The sequence below is a fragment of the Cotesia glomerata genome, linkage group LG6, assembly GCF_020080835.1.
Source record: "Cotesia glomerata isolate CgM1 linkage group LG6, MPM_Cglom_v2.3, whole genome shotgun sequence".
Classification (NCBI taxonomy): Eukaryota; Metazoa; Arthropoda; class Insecta; order Hymenoptera; family Braconidae; genus Cotesia; species Cotesia glomerata.
In genome coordinates this window covers 1,159,561-1,187,547 of record NC_058163.1, presented here as the reverse complement: position 1 = coordinate 1,187,547, position 27,987 = coordinate 1,159,561, and the positions used below count along the sequence as shown (strand labels likewise).

Below are 27,987 nucleotides of genomic sequence, written 5' to 3'. Positions count from 1 at the left end.
ATTGACCCAAGATTAATTACAAAAATTGTAAATTAAAAGTGTAAGAATGTCTTTTATACATGAGGCTTGTGGTAATTAACTATTTAATTATCCAATAAATGTTGTTGTTAAAAAAAAAAAATTTCTTTTTTATTTTATTAATTCAAATTCAAAATTTCCCGCTTTTTTTTTTAAATATTTTTCACTACTGCGCATGCGTCACCGCCATTTGTAAACAAGATGGCCGCTGTGTTAAAGTCGCGTGATATTTTCCTCCAATTGTTTTTAAATTAATAAAACAACATAATTAAACAATTAAAAATTTTTCTAGTACAATAATTAAAGTATTTATTACGCGCTTTTTTATTATTAATTAAGTCATTTTAATTGCCTTTTTTTTTTTTCAATAAAGTAATTTTATATTTTTACTACCATGCTAAAAATTGAAAAATTGACATTTTTGTCAATTTTTTAATTTTTTAATTATTTTTAGTGTAAGTATTAATTAAAATTATTTATTTAAATAATTATTTGAAAAAAATTATAATTAATTATGTCAAAAAAAAATAAATATGAAATTAAAATGTCAAAAAAAATAAGTTTTAATTTTTTTGACATTTTTTAATTTATTCATTAATTTTTATTTTTATTTTTTAATTTTAATATTTTGACAAATTATAAAAAAAAAAACAATTTTTTTTCGACATTTTAATAAATTTTTAAATTAAAAAAAAATTTTAAAAAAGCATTCAAATAAATGAAAATTAATTTAGCCGACATCTAAAAATTTTTAGAATTTTTTTTTATATTAAAAAAATTATTATAAAAAAATAAATTTTATTCATAAAAAACTTGACAAATTTAAAGTGCAATTTTTTAAAAATATTTTTTTGTTCCAATTCAACTATTGAAAAAAAATAATCAAAAAATTAAAAACTCCGGCTAATTTTATTATTATTTAAAATAAATTTAAATTTTGGCGGGAAAAACTTCCGCAAGATGTCGCCTTGTGACTAACAAGTAAAAAACAAAAAAGCATAGGACATAGGACGTTACACCACGGAACTAGTGTGAGTGTTCGTACAATAACAAAGGGATAGTATTACAAGCGCAAAGTCCTTAAACAAAAGGGTAATTACTTATACTTGAAATCCTGGATAATTTCTTAGAAATCAAAACTTCTTAACGCGCTTATTAATCTTATTTCTTTAATTTCTGACAATTTTTATTTAGTTTAATTTGCCGCTACTTTTTCCCCCAGCTAGAACGACACTGAATAAATAACAACAATATAAATAAGTAATGACAGCTGATAATTTAAATCTATTTATTGCAGTTTTGTGCGTGATTTTTAATGCGGCCGTACAGGAGACACCGGACCTTGCAGAAGCGCCGGGACGCTTGGCGTCGACTTTACACACCGGTGAGTCATTATTATTAATTATTTATTTATATAAAATTTATATTTATTTATATATGTCCTTAGAAAATTGCTGGGTAATTTTTTTTAAGTATTTATTTGCTTTATTTGTCGAGCTTTTAGGAAGTTTTTTTATTTTAGAGTTATTATTATTATTATTATTATTATTTTTAAGGGGATAATAATGATAATTTAGGTGATAAAAAGGAGAACAGGATCTAAAGTTGTTAAGATGTCGGATAACCGGTAATCAGATAAGCTGCTCAATGATAATCCTATGCAATTATTTATTTAAGCTAGAGATTTCTTCTATCAGGTATTTCATGACCTACGGCAACAAAAGATTAGATGGAAAATATTTATTTTTTTTTATTATTATTATTAAGCTTGAAATTTTAGTCATATTTCATTTATATTCTTAAGAGAATAAGGGAAAATTTTGTTTATGTGATAAAATCGGATTTTTTAGTGAAATTTAGTGTCTTGATTTGAATTTGATATGAATCTTTTTCAAGGATTCATATCATTCTCGTAGATAGTCAATTTATTATAAGTATTTAGATTCTCTAGATACATAATTAAGAAATGACCTTGTATCTTGAGAACTCTTGACATTTTTTAAGATATAAGCTCATATTGATGTTACACTCATCGAGAGCTTTCATTTGAGTACCCACATCAAATTTTCATATATTTTATATATTTATATATTTCACATATACTATATATATATGAAATATATCAAAAATGCCATGTGGGTACTCAAATGAAATGTCTCGATGATTATAACATCGAAATGAGTTTATATCTTAAAAAATGTCAATAATTAAGAAATGAAATTTTATTTTGTAAACTAATGACATTTTTAAAGATATAAGCTCATCCCGATGTTACACTTATCGAGACCTTTCATTTGAGTACCCACATCAATTTTTCATATATTTTATATATTTCACATATACTATAGATATGAAATATATAAAAAATGCCATGTGGGTACTCAAATGAAATGTCTCGATGAGTGTTACATCGAAATGAGTTTATATCTTAAAAAATGTCAATAATTAAGAAATGACCTTGTATCTTGAGAACTCTTGACATTTTTTAAGATATAAGCTCATCTTGATGTTACTCTCATCGAGAGCTTTCATTTGAGTACCCACATTAATTTTTCATATATTTTATATATATATATTTGTATATATGAAAAATATATCAAAAATACATGTGGGTACTCGAATGAAAGCTCTCGATGAGTATAACATCGAAATGAGTTTATAACTTAAAAAATGTCAATAATTAAGAAATGAAATTTTATTTTGTAAACTAATGACATTATTAAAGATCTAAGCTCATCCCGATGTTACACTTATCGAGACCTTTCATTTGAGTACCCACATCAATTTTTCATATATTTTATATATTTCACATATACTATATATATGAAATATATAAAAAATGCCATGTGGGTACTCAAATGAAAAGTCTCGATGAGTGTTACATCGAAATGAGTTTATATCTTAAAAAATGTCAATAATTAAGAAATGACATTGTATCTTGGCAACTAATGACATTTTTAAAGATATAAGCTCATCTTGATGTTACACTCATCGAGACCTTTCATTTGAGTACCCACATCAATTTTTCACATATTTTATATATTTATATATTTCACAAATACCATACCATATATATAAAATATATAAAAAATGCCACGTGGGTACTTAATTAAAGTATATTTATTTCCCGCTTCACAGCATTATTTATATTTATAAAAATGCTTACCGTAAGATGGACGGTGTGGCTTAATGTATATAGAGAATAAGCGAAAGGAAATTTAGTATAGACCGGATAGCTCAAATGGTAGAGTAGCCGACATGTCTTCGGAAGGTTCTGGGTTCGAATCCCAGTCCGAGCTATCTAATAATTTTTTCTCGCATACTCTATAAACTCACATTAAGATGATCCTCTCCACATTTCTTTCTCAATCCTTTCCTACCAATATCCTGTCACGTGAATCTGGAACGCTTCACGTAATAATTACCGTAACTCCTATTCTTTCCCGCTTCACAGCATTATTTATATTTGTAATATTTATATCCGGTCTATACTGAATTTCCTTTCGCTTATTCTATATACATTAAGCCACACCGTCCATCTTACGGTAAGCATTTTTATAAATGTATATATATTTTTTATATATTTATTTATATTTATTAATAATATTAGGATTGTTATAGGGAATAGGAATAAAGAATAGGATACTAAATGAAAGCTCTTGATAAGTGTAATATCGGGATGAGCTTATATTTTTAAAAATGTCAATATTGAAGAAAGTACAGTGTTATTTAACAATAGTCATTATTTAATAAAGCAAAATTTTCTATAGTTTACAAGTCTCGGCAGTTACATAGTGACTGCAAGGTTGCTAGTTTTAAATATTTCTATGCTGTAGAAATAGAAAATTTAATTTAGCAAAAAAATAATTTTTGTCTTGTAAATTAAACTCAAAATAAATTTTGTTTAATTTTAGACGTTAAAAAATAACAAAGATAAATCAGTGACAGAATATTTGCTCGTTATGAGTTTGATCGCGAGTTTATCTCAATGTATCATTCGCGAGTTTTCATCCTTCCTTGACTGGTTTAATTAATCACAGCTCGATCCTATTCGCCGGAGCGTAACATAGTCAACTGAAATCGATATTCCTCCTCTCGCTCCTTGCCAACCCTTCGACTACTTACTCAGTACTTTTAAAACCCAGACTTACTCCCTCGTATTTTTGTTCCCACCTGGTGCCGATACACACCTCGGTGATAATAATAATAATTGTTTTATGTCTATATAATAAACTGACAACTGTCACATCTCACATAATAATCTTCATCTGTCAAATAAAGTGATTATTTAACCAACGATTTTCTATTTCTTGATTGATTACTTGACTATTTTTAACAAAAAATTTTTTTAAATAAATTTCAATATTAAAAAAATTAATTTGATCCAAGAAAATAATTTTCAAAAGCTAAAATCTTTGAAAATTAAGGGTAAGTTCTAAAACTTGATTTTTTAAATTAAAATTCAAATTTTGGAAAAAGAATAAGAGATAGGTCAGAATTAAGAAAAATTTTTTCGTAAAAAATTAAATTCCGTATAAAAAAAGGTTTTTTATAAACTTTTTGATTTTTCAATATTTTAGCCAAGAATGGCCGTTTTACTTTTGAAAATTACGGGCTAGTTTTTAAATTTCATTTTTAACTTTAAAATTCAAATTTCTGATTACAAATGAGAGATAGAGCAAAATTGATGACCTTTTTTATGAGAACTTGAATTTTCTATTAAAAGTTTCTTATAAATTATTCAAATTTTTAATATTTTAGCAAAAAATGGCGATATTACTTCTTAAAATTACGGACTAGTCCTTAAATTTCATTTTTAACTTTAAATTTCAAATTTCTGATTAAAAATGAGAGATAGAACAAAATAAGGACCTTTTTTTTTGTATATAAAAAATTGAATTTTCTATCAAAACTGTCTTATAAATTTTTCGAATTTTCAATATTTTGGCCAAAAATGGCATTTTGTTCGATTGATAATTACGGACTGGTCCTTAAATTTCCTTTTTAACTTTAAAAATGAGAAATAGAGCAAAATAAGGACCTTTTTTTATAAGACATCGGATTTTTTATCAAAAGTTTCTGATAAATTATTCGAATTTTCAATATTTTACCTAAAAGTGGCGATTTTACTTTTGAAAATTACGGACTAGTCCTTAAATTTTATTTTTAACTTTAAAATTCAAATTTCTGATTAAAAATTATAGATAGAGCAAAATTGATGACCTTTTTTCTAAGAAATTTAATTTATTATTAAAATTTTCTTATAAACTTTTCGAATTTTCAATATATTAGCCAAAAATGGCATTTTTTTCGTTTGAAAATTACGGACTAGTCCGTAAACTCCATTTTTAACTTCAAATTGCAAATTTCTGATTAAAAATGATAGAATAAAATTGATAAGGACCTTTTTTTAAAGAAAATTAAATTCTTTATAATAAAAATTTTGTATATCTTTTTTGAACTTTTAATATTGTAGCCAAAAATGACTTGTTAAACTTTTAAAAATTACGGACCGGTCCTGAAAATCAATTTTTAAAATTCAATTTTTTTTACAAAAAGTGAGTGAGCAAAATTAATAAGGACCTGTTTGGTAGAAAATTGAATTCTCTATAAATAAATTCTCTTATTATTTTGATGAATTTTTAATATTTTAACCAAAAATAGCGTTTTATACTTTTGAAAATTACGGACTAGTCCTTAAATTTCATTTTTAATTTTAAAATTCAAATTTTTTATCGAAAATGAGAGAGTAAAATTGATAAGAACCTTTTATGTAGGTAACAAAATTTTCTATAAAAAAGATCTGATGATTTTTCCATATTTTCAACACTTGTCCCATAATTTTGAATTTAAAGTTGGAAATTGAAAAATAATTTTTAAATTATTAATAATAATATAAAATAAATTATTCTTAACTCCAGTACACTTGTGATTTATTAAATCCAGATCCACCGAAGCGTAATAAAAAATTTCTTGTGATAATCCTTGATCTCCATCAGCAAAATCCAAGAGTTTAATTCTTAAATGTCAATATTTCAAGTTCAATAGCTCGTAAAAAATTCTTATAACCTCGTTAGACTCATTGAAATCCCGCTTACGCACCAAACACTTAATTCGCTCTCAATATAAATCTCAACAATAAATCCAAGAGTTTTAACAACTTATAAGATTCCTCGACTTTTGAGCTTCAATAACTCAGCTTGTAACGATGCTAAAAATAATTTCAAAGGTTTTTTTATTATTCTTCAAAGTTACAATTAATCTTTTCTTCCGATAAAAATTTTATAGTTACAAGAAAAGTTAAAAAAAAACAAGAAGTTTTAAATATTTTACAAAGTTTGAAATTTCAAGCAATTACTCAGCTTGTAATTATCCCTAGAATAATTGCAGAAGGTTAAATCACTCCTTGGAAGATTTCTGAAGATTAATTTAGCCGGAAAAAATTGTCTAACCCGAAAAAACAACAGCGATCCAAAGTAAAGCTGGAAAAGTTTACCGAGTTTGCTGTTTCGCAGTATATCAAAGACAAATAAAATTTATATAAGTTATTAGGCATCTAAAAAAGGTAAACAATACTGTTAACTTTTATGGTAAACGAAAACTAGTTGAAGACAGGATGAGATTTAATAAATCTTAAAGTTTTTATAGCGAGATTTTTATGTCAACAGTAATAATAAATTTTAAGATGGAGATTTTAGTCTTTATTTTCAAAATTCATGCTAATTTTTGTCAAATTTTTCAATATTTCACCCAAAAATGGCACTTTTAGTTTTAAAAATTACGGACTGGTCCTTAAATTTCATTTCTAACTTTAAAATTCAAATTTCTGATCAAAAATGAGAGAGTAAAATTGATCAGGACTTTTTCTGTAGAAAATTGAATTCTCTATAAAAAAAAGTTTCTTATCGTTTTTTCAAATTTTCAATATTTTACCCAAAAATGGCACTTTTAGTTTTAAAAATTACGGACCGGTCCTTAAATTTCATTTCTAACTTTAAAATTCAAATTTCTGATCAAAAATGAGAGAGTAAAATTGATCAGGACCTTATTTGTAGAGAATTTAATCTTTTGTAAGAAAAGTCTCTTATCATTTTTTTGGATCTTCAATAGTTTAGCCAAAAATGACACTACGCTTTTAAAATTACGGACTAGTCCTTAAATTTTATTTTTAACTTTAAAATTAAAATTTCTGATTAAAAATGGGAGAGAGTAAAATTGATAAGGACTTTTTCTGTAGAAAATTGAATTCTCTATAAAAAAAAGTTTCTTATCGTTTTTTCAAATTTTCAATATTTTACCCAAAAATGGCACTTTAAGTTTTAAAAATTACGGACCAGTCCTTAAATTTTATTTTTAACTCTAAAATTAGAATTTTTTCATTATGAATCTTAAAATTCTAATAACTTTCGATCTATTAGTCCTAAAAATGAATTCTTGGGCTTAAAAATTTCCTCAAACCTTCCTCCAAAATTTCCTTGCAAAAATTTCCAAAATATCTTCACCAGTTCCTCAAAAAAAAAAAATCAATTTCAATCTTTCAAAAACTAATAATGATCGAAAATTAGAATTTTTTCATTACGAATCTAAAAATTCTAATAACTTTCGATCTATTGGTCCTAAAAATAAATTATTGAGCTTAAAATTTTCCTCAAACCTTCTTCTACAATTTCCAATAATATTTTTCCAAATTATCTTTTCAAATTCTTCATAAAATTTTTTTAAAGTCTTTTAAAAATTAAAAATGATCAAAAATTTTGATTTCTTCATTATGAATCTTAAATTATTGATAACTTTTGATCTATTAGTCCTAAAAACTTCTTTTTGAGCTTAAAAATTTTCTTAAATCTTCCTCTGCAGATTTCTTCCAAAAATTGTCAAAATATCTTCACTAGTTCCTCCAAAAAATCAATTTCAATCTTTTAAAACCTTATAATGACCAAAAATTAGAATTTTTTCATTCTGAATCTTAAAATTCTAATAAATTTCGATCTATTGGTCCTAAAAATAAATTCTTGAGCTCAAAATTTTTCTCAAACCTTCTTCTACAATTTCCAATAAAATTTAAACCCAAAAATGGCAGTTTTAGTTTTAAAAATTACGGACTGGTCCTTAAACTTCATTTTTAACTTTAAAATTCAAATTTCTGATCAAAAATGAGATAGATTAAAATTGATAAGGACCTTTTTTGTAGATAATTAAATTCTCTATAAAAAGATTTGATATATTTTTTTATATTTTCAATAATTGACCCAAAATTATGAATTCTAACCAAATTTTTTGTAAATTAATAACAATTTTCTAAAAAATAATGATAAAAAAATTATCTTTGAATTTTAAATTAAACTTTTAAAAGAAAATTTACAACCGCGGATCATACAAAGACTCTCTGAAATTTCATAAGTTGTTTTGATAAATAATTGCAATTATTTTGCACACTTCAAGCCCTGGAATGAAAAGTTGATGAAAAATTGTGATAAGGGTTTTGATATAAAAAAAAGGAGTAATTTTTGAGAAGTAGAGGCAGTCGTTGATACTCGGGCGGTGTGCTGGATCAATACCGGCGTGTGTAGCTGGCTGGTCTGCCGGTACTTGTCTCACTTGCTCTTTATCGAGCACTTGCTCGTCTGCTTTTCCACGTCTCTTCCTCTTCTATCCATTTTATTACATTCGGGGGTGAAAAGGAGGCGAGGGTGTACCCCGGTCTATGGGAGGCTCGAGTCTACTATTATATAGTAAGTCCTCGTTGTCGTTTCCGGCAACGCGTAACGTTATTATCTTACTTTTCTCTCCGACTATTATTAGATTATTTTATAAATTTTATTTTTTATTTATGACTTATGTTTGCAGGATATTGACCCGGAGTTTCAATCCTTTATTTTAGGAAGATTCAAAAATTTTTATTTAAAAATTTTTAGCGGTAATTTTTTTGTCTAATTGGAAAAAATAATGAAAAAATCAATTTTATCATTATTAATTTTTTGAAGATTTTAAATGGATTTTTTTGAGGTCCTAGTGAAGATATTGTGGAAATTTTTGAAAGAAGTTTGTAGAGGAAAAGTTTAGGAAGGTTTTAAGTCCAAAAAGAAGTTTTTAGAATCATTAGATCAAAAATTATATTAATTTTAAGATTTATATTGAAAAATTCAAAATTTTGCTTATTATTAGCTTTTGGAAGATTTTGAATGGATTTTTTTGAGAAACTGGTAAAGATATTTTGAAAATTTTGGTAAGGAATTTGTAGAAGAAAGTTTGAGGAAAGTTTTAAGCCCAAAAAGAAGTTTTTAGGATCATTAGTTCAAAAGTTGTATTAATTTTAAGATTCATAATTAAGAAGACAAATTTTAGAGTATTAGAAATTTTTGGGAAATTTTGAACGAGGTTTTTAGAAGAATTGGTTGAGATATTTCGGAAATTTTTTGTTGGGGAATGTAAAGGAAGGTTTGAGGAAACTTTTGAGTCCAAAAAGAAGTTTTTAGAAGCATTAAATCAAAAGTTATCTTAATTTTAAGATTTATGATGAAGAAATTGAATTTTTGATCATTATTTGCTTCTGGAAGATTTTAAATGAATTTTTTTGAGGAAGTGGTGAAGATATTTTGAAAATTTTGGTAAGGGGTTTGTAGAGGAGGGTTGGAGGAAACTTTTGAGTCCAAAGAGAAGTTTTTAGGATCATTAGATCAAAAGTTATGATAATTTTGAGATTTATGATAAAAAAGTCAATTTTTGATCATTATTGAGATTTTCAACATTTTACAAGAGTTTTTTCGAGGAATTGGTAAAGATTCTTTGAAAATTTTTGGAAGAAGCTTATAGAGGAGGGTTTGAGGAAACTTTGAAGCCCAAAAAGAAGTTTTTAGGATCATTAGATTGAAAGTTATAATAATTTTAAAATTCATAATGAGAAAAGTCAATTTTTGATCATTATTGACATCTTTAAGATTTTAAATCGATTTTTTTGGGCAACTGATGGTAAGATTTTGAAAATTTTGGTAAAAAGTTTGTGGTGGAAGGTTTAAGGAAACTTTCAAGCCTAAAAAGAAGATTTTAGGATAATTGGATAAAAAGTTATTTATATTTTAAGATTAATAATGTAAAATTCAAATTTTTGATCGTTATTAGCTTTTGAATGATTTCGAATAGATTTTTTTGAGGAATTAATCAAGATATATTCGAAATTTTTGTTAGAAAATTGTAGAGGAAGGTTTGAGAAAACTTTAAAGCCCAAAAAGAAGTTTTTAGGATCATTAGATCAAAAGTTATAGCAATTTTAAGATTCAGAGTGAAAAAATCAAAATTTTGATCAGTATCAATTTTTGAAAGACTTTAAAAGGATTTTTTTAAGAAACTGGTAAAGATATTCTGAAAATTATTGTCAGACAATTGTAGAGGAAGGTTTAAGGAAAATTTTGAGTCCAAAAAAAAATTTTTCGGAGCAATCAATCAAAAGTTGTTACCATTTTGCGAATAATTCAAACATGCACTTGATTATTAAAAATAATATTTTGAAGGGCGTGAAAAAAAAAAATTAAAATGCAAGAAAAAGTTTATAAAAATGACGGAAAGACTTTCTTGTTATCGGATATTAGTAAATATATAAGTAAAATATAAATTTATTAGTAAAAGCTGGTAAGAGGGTAAAAATAGTGTATTTCATCTTGAACTCCTCACGGGAGGATGAAAAGAACGTTGTAGCCTCTGGCCTTCATCACGTGCAATTTCCTGTGCGCCCATGATTCTATGAAGGACGATGAAAAAAAATAAATAAAGCTAAATCATGTTACGTCGACGGAAAAAACAGTAAAGGGTAAGGTGAGGTAAGGTAAGGTAAGGTAAGGTAAGGTAAGGTAAGGATAATATTTACAGCCAAAGGAGAGAAAAATATTTTTTATTCGGACGAAAATTTAAAATTATATTTTAAGTTGAGAAAAAATATTTGGAAAAATTAATATCTTAAATTATTTGATTTTTTTTTTTATTAAAAAAAGCTTTAAGAGATTAAAATCTTCATAATAAAAAATAAAATTTTGAACAGCCTCGGATATATTATCTAGGTCAAGCTTAAGTGAGTAAATAATTTTTATAGTTTTTTATTTGTTGATTCTCCAAGAATTGAGGATTTGCAGAATGAGGGAAATTTCAATCTGTCGTGGAAAATCTGGATTAAATATGAAAGCGATCGGTTCTTTGATCTGTCGATTATACGACATTCTTTTTATCCGTAGTTTCCGTTTACCTAATCTTTTTATTTCCTATCTTTGTGTATCAATAGAAAAATATGGAATCGAGAGACTCATATTATCAAAATATAAATAAATAAATCAAAGGGATTTATTTGTTATTCTTATATGAATTATTGATAAATATTCAAGATATTATTTTGAAAATTTAAAAAAAAAACTTACGACAGTTTTATTTTTTTAAGATCAATTTTATGTTGAAGAAAATCTAAATTTTGTATGAAAAAAATTTTAATTCAAAGGCATAATTCCCTCTAAAAATTCTTTCGTCAGCTGAAAATTTTCCTTAAACTTTCCTCAACAATTTTGAATAAAATTTTTTCAAAATATCTTCACTAGTTCCTCAAAAAAATAAATTTCAACCTTTAAAAACCTAATAATGATCAACAATTGGAATTTTTTCATTATAAACCTCAAAATTCAAATAACTTTCGATCTATTGGTCCTAAAAACTTCTTTTTAGACTCAAAAATTTTCTCAAACCTTCCTCTAAAATTTCCTTGCAAAAATTTCCAAAATATCTTCACTAGTTTTTCAAAAAAAATTAATTTGAATCTTTCAAAACCTAATAATGACCAAAAATCAGAATTTTCTCATCATAAATCTCAAAATTCAAATAACTTTTAATCTATTGGTCCTAAAAATAAATTCTTGAGCTTAAAATTTTCCTCAAACCTTCCTCTACAATTTCTAATAAAATTTTTTCAAAAATCTTTTCTAATTCCTCAGAAAAATTTTTTTAAAGCCTTTCAAAATTTGAAAATGATCAAAAAATTTTGATTTCTTCATTATGAATCTTAAATTATTGATAACTTTCGATCTATTAGTCCTAAAAACTTCTTTTTGGGCTTAAAAATTTCCTCAAGCCTTCCTCTAGAATTTTCTTACAAAAATTTCCAAAATATCTTCACTAGTTCTTCAAAAAAAATCAATTTCAATCTTTCAAAACCTAATAATGATCAACAATTAGAATTTTTTCATAATGAATCTTAAAATTCAAATAACTTTCGATCTATTGGTCCTAAAAATAAATTATGCTGCTTAAAATCTTCCTCAAACCTTCCTCTACAATTTCCAATGAAATTTTTTCAAGATATCTTTTCTAATTCCTAAGAAAAAATTTTTTTAAAAATTGAAAATGACCAAAAATTATTTTTCATATTTTTCTCTACAAATTTTAAATAAAAATTTTAAAATATTCTTTCTAGGTTCTTATTCATAATAAAATAGCTAGTACTAATAAAAAAAGTCAGATAATTAAAGCCAGACATAATTTAATAACTGAATAAAGAAAATTAACAAAGAGTGTTTAATAAAACTAAAAAGTAGTAAAGTTTTTCACAGAAACGAGTGTTTCTATAAATACAAAAAAAGTTTTATTGGAATTTTTTATATTTTTAGTCTTCATCGAAATCTTTTTGTTAAAATTTCCAGCCATTACACGTCACGAGATACGTCAGACTGTCGAGAACTAAACTCAACTGTGATTACGTTTGTTCATTGGAGCTTTTTTGTGACGCAGAAGATTTTTATCGTTTGTTTTATTATCAATGTAAAAAGGTTAGATAGCAAATATATATGTAGTGTCGCTCCAGCATCCCCGCCGATTTTCGTTTTGCTAATTTATTTACCACGATAAATAAACTTTTAATTAATTAGCGGATCGCGAGGGAAAAAGTTTAAATTAAACAAAATATTTGGAATCAGGTTAATGCGAAAAAAAACATATTTATATTCTCTTAAATATTCAGTAAAGGCCATCGAGTGCGTCGGTTATTTTTAGAGATCGTAAATAAAATCTAAATAAATATCATCGTACTTTATTATTAATTTAATAGATGCTCCTTTTTTCTTACACTTGTTAGCTTTAAATTTTTTTTTTTTTTTGATAGATAATGTAATGGAAAATGTAGAGGGAACTTTAAATAATGTATAAAGCTCAAGAATAAATTTTTAGAATCAATAGAAAAAAATTTATTGCAAATTTTAATGTAAAATAATAAAATTTTAATTTTTGATATTTTTTAATTTTTAAAAAATTTTTTCTGAGGAATGAGAAAAGATATTTTGGAAAAATTTTATCTGAAATTGGAGAGGAAGGTTTAAGGAAAATTTTAAGCCCTAGAATTTATTTTTAGGACCAATAGATCGAAAGTTATTTGAATTTTAAGGTTCACAATGAAAAAATTCTAATTTTTGATCATTATTAGGATTTTAAAGATTGAAATTAATTTTTTTTTGAGGAACTAGTGAAGATATTTTGGAAATTTTAGCAAGGAAATTTTAGAGGAAAGTTTGAGAAAATTTTTAAGCCCAAAAAGAAGTCTTTAGGACTAATAGATTGAAAGTTATCAATAATTTAAGATTCATAATGAAGAAATCAAAATTTTTGATTATTTTCAAATTTTAAAAGAATTTAAAAAAATTTTTCTGAGGAATTAGATAAGATATTTTGGAAAAATTTTCTTGGAAATTGTAGAGGAAGGTTTGAGGAAAATTTTAAGCCCAAGAATTTATTTTTAAGGCCAATAGATCGAAAGTTATTTGAATTTAAAGATTCATAATAAAAAAATTCTAATTTTTGATCATTATTAGGTTTTTAAAGATTGAAATTAATTTTTTTTGAGGAACTAGTGAAGATATTTTGAAAATTTTAGCAAGGAAATTTTAGAGGAAGGTTTGAGGAAATTTTTAAGCCCAAAAAGAAGTTTTTAGGACTAATAGATTGAAAGTTATCAATAATTTAAAATTCATAATGAAGAAATCAAAATTTTTGATTATTTTCAAATTTTAAAAGAATTTAAAAAAATTTTTTTGAGGAATTAGATAAGATATTTTGGAAAAATTTTCTTGGAAATTATAGAGGAAGGTTTGAGGAAAATTTTAAGCTCAAGAATTTATTTTTAGGACCAATAGATCGAAAGTTATTTGAATTTTAAGGTTCACAATGGAAAAATTCTAATTTTTGACCATTGTTAGGTTTTGAAAGACTTTAAATCAATTTTTTTGAGGAACTAGAAAAGATATTTTGAAAAAGTTTACTTAAAATTGTAGAAGAAGGCTTGAGGAAAATTTTGAGTCTAAGAACGAATTTTTAGAGGCAATAGCTCAAAATTTAAAGATTACTTCTTACTTAAAAATTCTTATAAATCTCAGCGAACAATAAAATCGTTGGAATAGTGTTAAAAAATAAAAACATATAAATTAACTTAAAAAATGTCGCAGTAAAAAACACGTGTAAAAATTAATAATAAACCAAGCGCAGTGGGATGTTATAAATCACACGGATTGTGAATTTTCTAGAATGTATGTCACACTTTCAACCTCATCATCCTCTCCTTCATTCCATACTCTCTTTTATTATTTTATTTTAATTTTATTATTCTTTTGCATGATTCAAGTCCAGTTAATTATAAGTGTCTTAAACTTCTCTCGTACTAAAACATTTTATATTTATAGAAATTTCCAAAAATATACTTCCAAAAATAATTACAACACTTATTCATATTTAAAAGTCCAAATTTTCTCTTAAAAACCCCAATACTTTATTTTAGATCCCATTAAATTCATCATTAAATTCTCTAGAAAAAATATATGACACTTTTTTGATTAATCGAGTCTTTTTAAAGATATCTATAAAAAATGATAAAATTTTTATTTTTTTTTAGAAAAAATATTTTTTTTAAGAATAAATTTTTTTTTTTTTTTTTTATTTGAAAATACAGCTGCGGTTTGTTCGAGTGAATCTAAATGACATTACCGAGATAGGTAATAATGTTAAGTAATATTTACTAACATTGTAAGCGAATGTAGAAAGGGAGCTCGGAGTTAGGTGTGTAGAGGGTGGACGTTAAAAAGGACATGGCCATAGGAAAAGGAGCAAATAAAAGGCTTGTGATGCTACAGCATCGTAGAATAGTGTCCCTCTGGAAATACTGCGCTCGTGAGATCTTTTTAGGGTGCAGTGCATCAACTAAATTAATTTGATCCTTATCTAGTAACCTTTTTTCCCCTTTTCTTCGGTCGTGAGTTTCTGGGTAACTCTCCCTTCGAATTTCTCAACAAATTGTTACCTGACAGCTATAATAAAAAAAAATTTAGAAAATAGTTCTTGGTTTTACCGCTAGGTAGCGCATAGTCGCTATTTTTCTCGCTTGTCGAAGTTTTATACGAAGCTCATTAAAAAATATCACCTAAAAATCTGAAAAAAATAATTTTTAGTATTTCATGGTTTTCCCAATAGGTGGCGCATGGTCGTATTTTTTTTTCTCGCTTGTAGAAATTTCATACAAAGCTCATAAAAAGACCAAAATTATTAACTAAACTTTAGAATGAATTATTTTTAAAGTAGTACTTGGTCTCTCCGCTAAGTGGCGCATAGTCGCTTTTTCTTTCTACTAGTAGAGACTTCATACGAAACTCATCGAAAAATGATGACTTAAAAGTCGGAATAAATAATTTTTTAGTTCCTGGTTTTACCGCTAGGTGGCGCATAGTCGCTGTTTTTTTCTCGCTTATAGAATGTTCATACGAAGCTCAAAAGCTAATATTGTTATCTAAACTCTAGAATAAATTATTTTTTAAATTAGTACTATATTTCTCTGCTGGGTGGCGCATTGTAGCTTTTTTTCTTCCACTAGTAGAAACTTTATACGAAGCTTATAAAAAATAGTTATCTAAAAGCCTGAATAAATATTTTTGAATAGTTCTTGTTTTTGCCACTAGGTGGAGCGTGGTCGTATTTTTTTTCTCGCTAGTAGAGACTTTCAACGAAGTTTATTTTAAAATATTTTATTGTAACTTGAAAGCATGAAGAACATTTTTTTTTTTTTAGAGTGTTTTAGAGAAAAATATAAAAATAATTTAAAAAAATAAAAGAAAATTACTAATTATAAAATTAACTCTAGATAATTGAAAGTAGAAAAGGTCAAACGTGCCCCGGCTCTCTTAAATCGTTCAGTAGTTAAAACATCTAGTTAGCCATTTATTTGAAAAAAAAAAAAAAAATTCCAGGACATAATTAAGAAAAAGAATGATTAATTTTGTTTCTTGCTAATAAAATCACGAACATTTACTATTTCAGGCTTTGAAAAGTTAAAATAAATACTGTAATTAAAAAGTAAAGCTCTTTAGCTTGTATTAAATGAAATTAAATGATATTATATTTATATGAAATATACAAGGACGGCACCCGGCCGCGGAGTAAACGCCCGGGAGAGTAAATGCGCGCGCATTCTCAAGTTCCTGGCTGGTTGATGCTGGATATGAGTTGTAGGTAAACCGGATTAGATAAAATTCAATCCATCTCATCTTGTCTTCTTTGTCATCTCGGTCTCCTTTCGCTCATCTAGAATCTCCAAAGCATCATTTCTCAAACTGAACGGCTTTGTTGACACCAGCCACCCGCAAGTTCACTCATTGTCGAGCCGAACAGCCCCCGGGAGAAGCTCCAGGCTTTTCCGATATACAATTTTATATATTAAATATATAAAACCTACTACTTATAAATTGCGAGCATTTCTTACCAAGAATTCTGCTTATTTATTACTTTTATTTGTCCTCGGATCGTCTTACGCCTTCAAGATATTTTTTTTCCCAAAGGACATACAAGCTTCGTATGAAATTTCTGCTAGCGAGAAAAAAATGCGACTATGCGCCGCTTAGCGGTGAAACCAAGGACTATTTTTCAAAATTTCCCTATTCCAGCTGTGAGACAAAAATTTTCTTCCATTTTTGTATAAACTTAGTAAAAAAAAGTTTCTACTAGCGAGAAAAAAAATGCGACAATGCGCCACCTAGTGGAAAAACTAAGAATTAATCTAAAAATCCTCTATTTCATTTTTACGAGCATAATTCTCAACATTTTTCGTATAAATTTCGTTTAAAGTTTCTACTTGCGAGCGACAAATGCGACAATGCGCCGCCTAGCGGTGAAACCAAGAACTACTTTTCAAATTTTCTTATTCTAGCTTTTAGGCAAGATTTTTTCTCAATTTTTATATAAACTTCGTAAGAAGTTTCTACTAGCGAGATAAAAATGCTACAATGCGCCACCTAGTGGAAAAACTAAGAACGAATCTAAAAATCCTTTATTTAAATTTTATAAGCATAATTCTAAATATTTTTTGTATAAACTTCGTTTAAAGTTTCTACCAGCGAGAGAAAAATACAACGATGCGCCGCCTAAAAGCAAAACCAAGGACTATTTTCAAATTTATCTATTTTAACTTTTAGACAAGAATTTTGTCAATTCTTATATAAACTTAGTAAGAAGTTTCTACTAGCGAGAAAAAATGCGACGATGCGCCACCTAGTAGCGAAACTAAGAACTATTTTTCAAAAATACTTGATTTTAATTCTAAGAGCATAATTCTTAATAATTTTTGAGTAAACTTCGTTTAAAGTTTCTACTAGCGAGAAAAAATGCGACAATGCGCCACCTAGCGGTGAAACGAGGAACTAGCAAAAAGTCATTTTAATTCTAAAAGCACAATTTTTATTACTTATTTTATAATCTTCATTTAAAGTTTCTACTAGCGAGATAAAAATGCGACAATGCGCCACCTAGCGGTGAAACAAATAACTAATAAATTTTTCAAGTTAAAAGATTTTTTTAATTAAAAATTTAACTTTTAATTTGAGGGTTAATTAAATTTAAAAATTGTTTAAATTTTTTTTAAATAAATTTTAAAATTTTAGTGCTTAAAATTTCGTAAAATTTAAAGCTTAAGAATGCAAGCTTAAAAAAAAGTATGCGTACATATATTTAGATAAAGGAAATAATTCTATTTATATATTGCGTGCAAATGAGCTAGATGAGCGTTGGAAGCTCGGAGTAGTTAGCGGCTGGAATATACTTACTGGGTTGCATTTATTGTGTACCTTACATTAGGGTCAATGATCGACTAGAACGTTTACGCTCCCTTACTCTTCCCAGTAACGAGATTTGTGTACACATACTCAAGCCCACACACGCTCGCCATTCAAGTGATATTTAAATGCCCTCTCTTGATTCCACCTGAGGGGTTTTTACCCAAAAATCGCATCGAAAATAATTTTCCAGCGCACATTGATTTTTTAAAAATGAGAAATTGCCAGAAGCTCGACAATGAATGGTTTTAAATTGATTCCAATGCCGAGATGAGTAAAAAAAAATAGATAAATAACTGAAAAGAGGTATTGTCAGTGTTGAACTCGATGGAATACGTCTCGTCCCACTCTGAATCCCAATGGACTGTACGGCTCTATTGGACTGTGTAATTTTCAGATTTTATGTCCGCTTTTCTACGTCCTATTGCCAATAATAATAATTGCGCATATTCATACTCGCAGTTCGCTTATTCAAGAATTTTTTTCAGAAAAAAAATTTTATTTTAAACTCTTTAAATTTTTTTCTAGCATTAATAATTCTCAAAATAAAATTTTTGAATTATAATTTACCGAAAACTTCAAAAATACCCTACAAAAATTGATTATAATTATTATTCAGGGCTTAAAAATAATAATTAAAATTTTGAATAATTTTTTATAGTAATTTTGGACAATTCTAAACAATTTTGGACTCTAGATTTTTTTCTAGGAGTGATAGTTTCTGAGATATTAATTTTTGAAATATTATTTTTGAATAAAAATTCTTCTACACTTTCTAGGACTTGATTATAATTATTATTTATGGCTTTAAAATGATAATTAAGGTCAAAAATAATTTTTTTTAGTAATTTTGGATAATTTTTAACTAATTTTAACTCTGTTAATTTTTTCCTAGGAACAATAGTTTCTAAAATATCAATTTTTGAAATTATCGAATTGAAATTCTAAAATAATGTCTAAAATTTGATTATAATTATTTTCAAAGCTTGAAATTAATAATTAAGGTTTTAAATAATTTTTTTTAATAATTTCGGACTATTTTGAACAATTTTGGATTCTTTGGATTTTTTTCTAGAACCAATAGTTACCAAGATATAAATTTTCAAACTAAAATTTTTAAATAAAAAGTTATTTTATACTTTCTAGGACTATAATTATTATTTAATGCTTAAAAATAATAATTAAGCTCCAAAATAATTTTTTTAACAATTTTGGCTATTTTAACCAAATTTCGATCTTTTGAATTTTTTTCTAGACCCTATAGTTCCCGAAATATAAATTTTTTTAAATCCTATTTTTTATCAAAAATTCCCGTGTATTTTTTACGAATTTAAAATTATTATTTACAGCTTAAAACTAATAATTAAGCTGCAAAATAATTTTTTAAATAAATTCCGTACAATTCCAACCAAATTTCAATTCATTAAATTTCATTTCAAGCAATAATTTCCGAGCTATAAATTTTTAAAGTAAAATTGTTAAATAAAAATTTCTATACACTTTCTAGGTCTAATTATTATTTATTATTATTTATACCACACACATTATAAACAATAATAATTGTGGGTGAAATTAAAATTCACAATTAAAATTTGAATATTACAAAGAAAGTTACTAAATTTTCAATGACTCTATTGTAATTTCTATTACAACTTTGTTTTGTGATTTAACAAAAATTTATAGTAAACCAAATTACAAACAATGTTTGTAAATATCAAAGATTTGTATTGTAATTCGACAAACAGTTTCGTAAAATTACAATACAATAAGGATTTTTACATGAAAATCGTAAAATTACAATACATCCTACTAAGTTTCCTGACATCTTTTGAAAAATTACCAAAATTGTTTCATAACTTCGCAGTAGTAAACATCGATTTGTAATTTTACCAACATTTGTTTTGTAAAATGATTGTAATTTTACAAATATTTTTAACAGTGTATAGTTTCTTATGCTGATGACACAGCTATTTTTTGTACTGGAAATAGCTGGAATGAAGTCCAATATAATTATAAATTAACTGATTGGCTTAATAAGATAGATATATGGCTCAGGGAAAACCAACTATCTCTTAATGTGCACGGGAAAAAAATTCTGGGAAAATTTACGATACAACTATTGTAAAGCTGGACTATACTTTTATTACTATTAATTGTCAAATATTTTAGAAGAAAAAATACTATTTATTCATTAAAAAATACAATATTACTATTGTAAAAAGTAAGAGATGAAAATTTCCAGTGCTGCCTCTGTATCTTTCCAATAGAACTATAGCAAATTTTACAATAGTTGAATTGGAATGTTTCTCAATTAGTGTGAGTGATGGCCGTGCACAGCGCTAGACTCCGAGTTTATGTAAATGTTAAAGGATGTGGGTCTTAGTTTACCTCGGATAGCGTAGAGGGAGAGTCACTGGCTGCCAACACAGAGTTCTGGGTTCGATTCCCAGATAGGACGAAAATGTTGGTTTCTTTTTTCGATTACTGTTCAGGTACCAATTAGTCCAACCTTCTATCTCTCTCCCTCCCTAATATTTCTTTTAAGAAAACCAACTGTGAATTTTTACAATAGCTGAATTGTAAAGTTTACAAACATATATTGTATAGTTTGCTCTATAGTATCCGACTTTTTAAGACTTCTGTTAGTCTTATTTGTTGGATAAAATTTACAATAGTAGATCGTAAAAATTACTAAATGAGAAGTTATAGTCCACCGTTACTATTTTATTTAGTAAAAATTACAATAGTAAAATAGTAAAAACTCCTTCAATTTTCTTTCCGTGTGGAAAAATCTACTTTTATTACCTTTGGAAACTACATAGACAGTATTCCAAAAAAGCTCGATTTACAAATAAATGGTAAGCCTCTGACAAGAGTTGATAATTGTAAATATCTACACTGATAGAAGGATTTGTTTATAGTTAAAAAGATTTGTTAATATTTAACAAATCATTTATTTGAAGCCATTTGTTAGTCCTTAACAAATATTTCTCAGTATTTAAAAAGATTTATTAATATTTAATAAATGAATATCAGATTTATTAAATACAAACAAATCATTTTAAATACTAAGAAATATTTATTTAATATTAAAAAATGGTCTCTAATAAATGATTTGTTAGCTATTAACAAATATTATTTAATACAAATAAATCCTTCTATCAGTGTAGGGATATATTTTGATAAGCACTTGAAGTGGGATAAACATGCCTATGAATTATCTAAGCAGCTTAACTATTTCACTTTCCTCTTTTACAAGCTTAGCCAGGTACTTAATTAATTCTTCTATTTTAAAAACTATTTATCATGGACTGTTTGAAAGCATGATAAACTATGGCATTGTGGATTGTGGCATGGGGAGGAGCCGATAACAATTCAATTAAACCTGTCACATCTCTTCAATATAAAATAATTAAAAAGCTATGTATAAATAATTACAACAATATCCCCTTGACGATAAGAGACTCATTTATAATAAATGCATTAACTTACTACTATAATGAATGTAAAAGCCTATTCTATGAAAATATGTACAAATACAAGATCTAAGTTACTAGTTCTACCAAAAATAAACAAAACTATTAGTACACAGAATGCTTATTATGTAGCACTTAAATATTATAACAAACTCCCTGCTGATATGAAAACTGTAAGGTAAAAGACCCAATACCGGAATGACGAAGGGTACATGACTGGTTTTTATTGCTTAGAAAATATTCAAATGGTTCATTAGTAATAATAATTCATCCAATCATATAGAATAAACATGTAGTTACATGAAAATAATTAAATTTATCAATTTTGTCGAATTTAATATTAAAAAAAAAACATGTTTTTTGAAAAAGTCTAAAAGACCCAGTTTCGGAACACCTTAAATGCCTAGTCCCAATACCGGAATATGGTTGACCCAATACCGGAACGATAAATAAAACTTATTTTTTTAATCTAAAGAGTTCGCTTTTTGTAAGCTGAATTAATTAAATAATTAATTAACAAATCATAATACTTTATGTGAATTTTTCTGAATTTATAAAACTAATTTATAAAATGTTATTTTCGACTTAACTTTCGGCATCCTACTACTACCTATAAAAAATTAAGCAGTTAATTCAGAACTCAAATGACATGTATGCATAGTGAAACTAACAATAATTATTTAATATTAAAAAATCAAATAAATTTTTACTAAAAATCCAAAAAAATAAAATAAACGATCCGAGGTTATACTTGACGACACTTATGTAAAAAAGAAAATTTCAAAACAGAAATTTGCTTTTGTTCTTCAAGTTAAAATTTACGAATATTTGAAGCAATTTTTATAATAAAATTACTTTCTGTATTAAATGTTATTTCACAAAAACTTTTGTTGTTGTGCTTGATGTAAACAATCAACACAGTATATATCGTAAATGTCAATAAATAATATCAATATGGCTGACTGTTCCGATACTGGGTATTAGCTCATTTCGGGTGTACCAATAGATGAACAGTAAATTTTAAATAACAATAGGGTCTTTTTTGTATTATCAATTAATTGCATCGAATTCTTAGTATTTGTATTAATACATAAAAAAAAAATTTTAGTGAAAAGTATTTCCATTAGGTTTCTATGAGCTTAAGATCATCGAGTGATTTCTTAGCAAAACCATTAAGAGACCTTGATAAGTCAGAAATCTAAGACTATTGACATCATTAACATTTTTTTTCAATATTTCCAATATAATTTAAAGTTTCATTTATATTTTATTATGTAAAAAAAAGATTGAGGTTTCTAATAAAGAAAAGTTTGTTTAATTTGATTGAGTACGAGATAAAATATAAAATAATAATTGTCAAATCGTTCCGGTATTGGGTCTTTTACCTTAGACTGTAGTAAAAAATTGTTAAAAAAAAAGTTAAGTTACTGGATAAGAAACCTTAATGGTTAACATGCTTAAAAAATCTAATGGAAAATGCGAGTATTTGATTGGATATTTATTTTTCTGATAATTATTTATAATTTTGTATTTCTTTCTCTATAAATTTATTACTTTTTGTACTTATTATCTCTTTGCATTGTATTATCGACAAAAATTTTGTAAAAAGTATATGTATTATAAAATTGTTATTTTTGTACTGGTTCTATACACAGGTGTCTTTACACCTCGATAGAATTCCTTACCAGATAAATAAATAAATAAATAATTTATTTATAAATTTAATTATTATCATGTATTTTAGCTATAGGGTTATAAAAAGTGTCAAAAGAAAATTATTTTTGCTTTTTATTTTAAATAAATATTTGTTAACAATTAACAAATATTAACCATTAATAAATATTTATTAACAGTTAATAAATTACTTATTAACTTAATAAATATTTGTAAACTAACAAATATTTATTAACATTTAATAAAGCTTATTAAATACAAATCCTTCTAAAAGAATTTCAAAATTTCTTCTGAAACAGCTTAAAAATTCTCGCCAATAAACTCAACAATTAATCCAGAAAACCAACAATTAAAAATATTTTTAATCACCCGCTTATTGATCGGCATTCCAGACTGGATCGCTCAAAAGTAAGGTTGAACCGCGTAGCCGAACGGTTCCGATCCCACCCGACACAATCCCCGCGCATGTTCTCGCGCAGGAGTTCCCTGATTGGTCGCTCATCTTAAGAGTGGGGACCCCGCGAGCCCGGCGCTAGACAGGAGCTGAAGTACGTCGCCCTCAGTGCGTGAAAAGCTGCCGGCCGGCTCTCTATATCCCGCTTTTCACTAAAATTAATCTTTATAAATTAATTGACAAATAAATATATTAATATTTAATAAATCCAAGTGACGTGAAAGTGATTAATTAATTAATTAATTATTTATTATTAGGGTGGTTATTTATTGTCGGGTTATTATGTACCGAGTAAAGTTCGCTCTGTCGAAAGGGTGAGGATTTTTTAGATTTATATTAATTGATCTGTGGATTTCAATTAATATAAATTTTATTTATTTATTTATTTATTTATTTATTTATTTGCTGGGAGATTATCGATGGAGGAAGAATTTTTCGGACGATAGTGGGGTCTTTATTATTCTGCCGACTCCTCGCATCCCATTAAAGACTTATTTATGTAATTTTTATAATCATCGCTGATATAAGATAACGTAAGAACGTTGACCTCAATTATTAAATAAATACCTTTTGTGCATAAATTATTGTAATTGTCCATTTTTTTATTTTTTGGTCTTAAAAAAATTTTTTTTAAATTATTTTTTTTATTTTTTAAAAAAGAAAATTTTTTTTTAAATTTAGTTTTTTATTAAAAAATGTTTTGGAGAATTTTTTTAAAAATTTTTAAAGGAAAATATTGCTAAAAAAAATATAAAAAATGGAAATTTTGTTTAAAATTGTACGAAATTAATTTAAGAAATTATTTTTGAGCTTAATTATTAGTTTCAAGCCTTAAATAATAATTATAATATTCCTAGAAAGTAATTTAAAATTTTAGATTAAAAATTTGTATCTTGGAAAATATTGCGAGGAAAAAAAATAAAAATAATGGAAATTTGTTTAAAATTGTACGAAATTAATTTAAAAAAATATTCTAGAGCTTTATTATTATTTTTAAGACTTAAATAATAATTATAATTTCTAAAATTTTTATTTAAAAATTTATAACTCGGAAATTATTGCTGGGAAAAAAATTTAATGAATTAAAATTTGGTTAGAATTGTACGGATTTATTTAAAAAATTGTTTTGCAGCTTAATTATTTTCTTTAAGCCTTAAATAATAATTATTGGTCTTAGAAAGTATTTAATAATTTTTTAGTTAAAAATTTTAGTTTGAAAATTTATATCTTGGGAAATATTGCGAGGAAAAAAAATACAAAGTGAAATTTGTTTGAAATTGTACGAAATTAATTTAAAAAAATATTCTAGAGCTTTATTATTATTTTTAAGCTATAAATAATAATTATTCCTAAAAAGTGTATAGATATTTTTATTTAAAAATCATACTTTAAAAATTAATAGCTCGGAAATTATTGCTTGAAATAAAATTTAATGAATTGAAATTTGGTTGGAATTGTACGGAATTTATTTAAAAAATTATTTTGCAGCTTAATTATTAGTTTTAAGCTGTAAATAATAATTTTAAATTCGTAAAAAATACACGGGAATTTTTGGTAAAAAATAGGATTTAAAAAATTTATATTTCGGGAACTATAGGGTCTAGAAAAAAATTCAAAGGATCGAAATTTCGTTAAAATAGCCAAAATTGTTAAAAAAATTATTTTGGAGCTTAATTATTATTTTTAAGCATTAAATAATAATTATAGTCCTAGAAAGTATAAAATAACTTTTTATTTAAAAATTTTAGTTTGAAAATTTATAACTTGGGAACAATTGGTCCTAGAAAAAAATCCAAAGAATCCAAAATTGTTCAAAATAGTCCGAAATTATTAAAAAAAATTATTTAAGACCTTAATTATTAATTTCAAGCTTTGAAAATAATTATAATAAAATTTTAGACATTATTTCAGAATTTCAATTCGATAATTTCAAAAATTTATATCTTAGAAACTATTGTTCCTAGGAAAAAATTATCAGAGTTAAAATTAGTTAAAAATTATCCAAAATTACTAAAAAAATTTATTTTTAACCTTAATTATCATTTTAAAGCCATAAATAATAATTATAATCAAGTCCTAGAAAGTGTAGAAGAATTTTTATTCAAAAATAATATTTCAAAAATTAATATCTCAGAAACTATCACTCCTAGAAAAAAATCTAGAGTCCAAAATTGTTTAGAATTGTCCAAAATTACTATAAAAAATTATTCAAAATTTTAATTATTATTTTTAAGCCCTGAATAATAATTATAATCAATTTTTGTAGGGTATGTTTGAAGTTTTCGGTAAATTATAATTTAAAAATTATATTTTGGGAATTATTAATGCTAGAAAAAAATCTAAAGGGTTTAAAATTACCAAAAAAATTATTTTAGACCCGAAAAAAATTGATAGAAAAAATTTTAAAGGGTTTAAAATTAATGAAAAAAATTATTTTAAACCCCAAAAAAATTTATAAATAAAACTCGATAATTTCTCAGCAAAAAAACTTAAAAAGGAAAGTAAAAAATGACTCTAAAAATGGAGCTCTTGAGTGAAGTGACCGGTCAGACAGTAAAAAAAAAGTAACGAGTAAATGGTGGAGGGAAAGAACCGGGAACGAGACAGGGAGCGCCGTCGCCGGAAAGGAAAGCGGAAAGAAGAGCGACCGGGTCCAGGGTCCGTGAGGATACCCGGCTCCGAGGGCAAGGGTCTCTCAAAAAAGGAGTCGAAAGTGGCGTCTTACAAAAGGGAACAGAATCACGAGTCCTGCGGGACTCGTAACCGCCGGCGAACTAATGGCGGGTCGCTCTCCAGCCGCGGAAGCGCAACTAGTATCCAGTGCGGACTGTGTGCCGTCCTGACGGGGCTCTTTCGGCGAGCGATGTGCATCACAGGAAGCAGGAGAGGCTCAGGAGAGTCCTGCTATCAGGAACTCTCCACTGATATGCACCCCGCGGCTCTTCCCGCGACCAATGATAGTTTGTGTGCTGGAAATGATCCTGAAGATCCTGCTGGAAGGCAAGCTTCCTTCTCCAGGATCAAGGAAGCCGTCGAAGAGGTAATTCTCGAGGTTTATTTTTTTTTTTTTTTAATATTCCTAGGTCAGTTTTTAGGGAAAAATTTGATATTTTCAAAATTTAACCCAGAATTTTTTTTTTTTGAGTCCTAATTTATTATTAAAAATTTATATTTTACTAATTTGTAAAGAAATTTTTTTTATCAATAAGAAAATCGATTTTTCTCTCCTAGTAACTTTCCAGCCGTACACGGAAAAAAGTAAACTGTAATAAATAACAGTCGATTTATAATTACACTGATAGAAGGATCTAGTACAGAGTACTAAACTGATTTACACGGAAAGAAAATTGAAGGAGTTTTTACTATTTTACTATTGTAATTTTTACTAAATAAAATAGTAACGGTGGACTATACTTATCATTTAGTAATTTTTACGATCTACTATTGTAAATTTTATCCAACAAATAAGACTAGCAAGTCTTAAAAGTCGAATACTATAGAGCAAATTATACAATATGTGTTTGTGAACTTTACAATTCAACTATTGTAAAAATTCACAGTTGGTTTTTTTAAAAGAAATATTAGGGAGGGAAAGAGATAGAAGGTTGGACTAATTGGTACCTGTACAGTAATCGAAAAAAGAAACCGACATTTTCGTCCTATCTGGGAATCGAACCCAGAACTCTGTGTTGGCAGCCAGTGACTCTCCCTCTACGCTATCTGAGGTAAACTAAGACACATCCTTTAACATTTACATAAACTCGAAGTCTAGCGCTGTGCACGGCCATCACTCACACTAATTGAGAAACATTTCAATTCAACTATTGTAAAATTTGCTATAGTTCTATTGGAAAGATACAGAGGCAGCACTGGAAATTTTCATCTCTTACTTTTTACAATAGTAATATCGTATTTTTTCATGAATAAATAGTATTTTTTCTAAAATATTTGACAATTAATAGTAATAAAAGTATAGTCCAGCTTTACAATAGTTGTATCGTAAATTCTCCCAGAAATTTTTTCCCGTGTAGTAACAAAATTTTCATTCATTTATTTGGGAGAAACAAATATTTTGTACTCATCAATATTATTTGTTACAGCTTAATAAATGATTTCTTTATATGAACAAAGCCTTATTACATGGAAATAAATATTTAGTTCCACCAAATAATATTTAGTAACAGGTACTAAATATTTCTTTGGCAAGTATTGTCGGTAAATCGCTATGCTTTAATTCCAATGTTTATGTGATACATAA

At 26.3% G+C, this 27,987-nt stretch overlaps 1 protein-coding gene across 4 annotated transcripts in view; it reads left to right on the top strand.

The window, feature by feature from the left end:
• Positions 1–948: 948 nt before the first annotated feature.
• The window catches only part of LOC123266789, a 67,728-nt gene continuing 40,689 nt past the window's right edge, over positions 949–27,987 (top strand). The window contains exons 1-2 of one of the 4 annotated variants that reach the window (XM_044731193.1): positions 949–1,110; positions 1,316–1,402. In XM_044731193.1, the coding sequence (XP_044587128.1) occupies positions 1,334–1,402 (69 nt within the window). In that variant the 5' untranslated portion in view covers positions 949–1,110; positions 1,316–1,333. The other 3 variants (XM_044731190.1, XM_044731192.1, XM_044731191.1) reach the window with 3 other exon arrangements.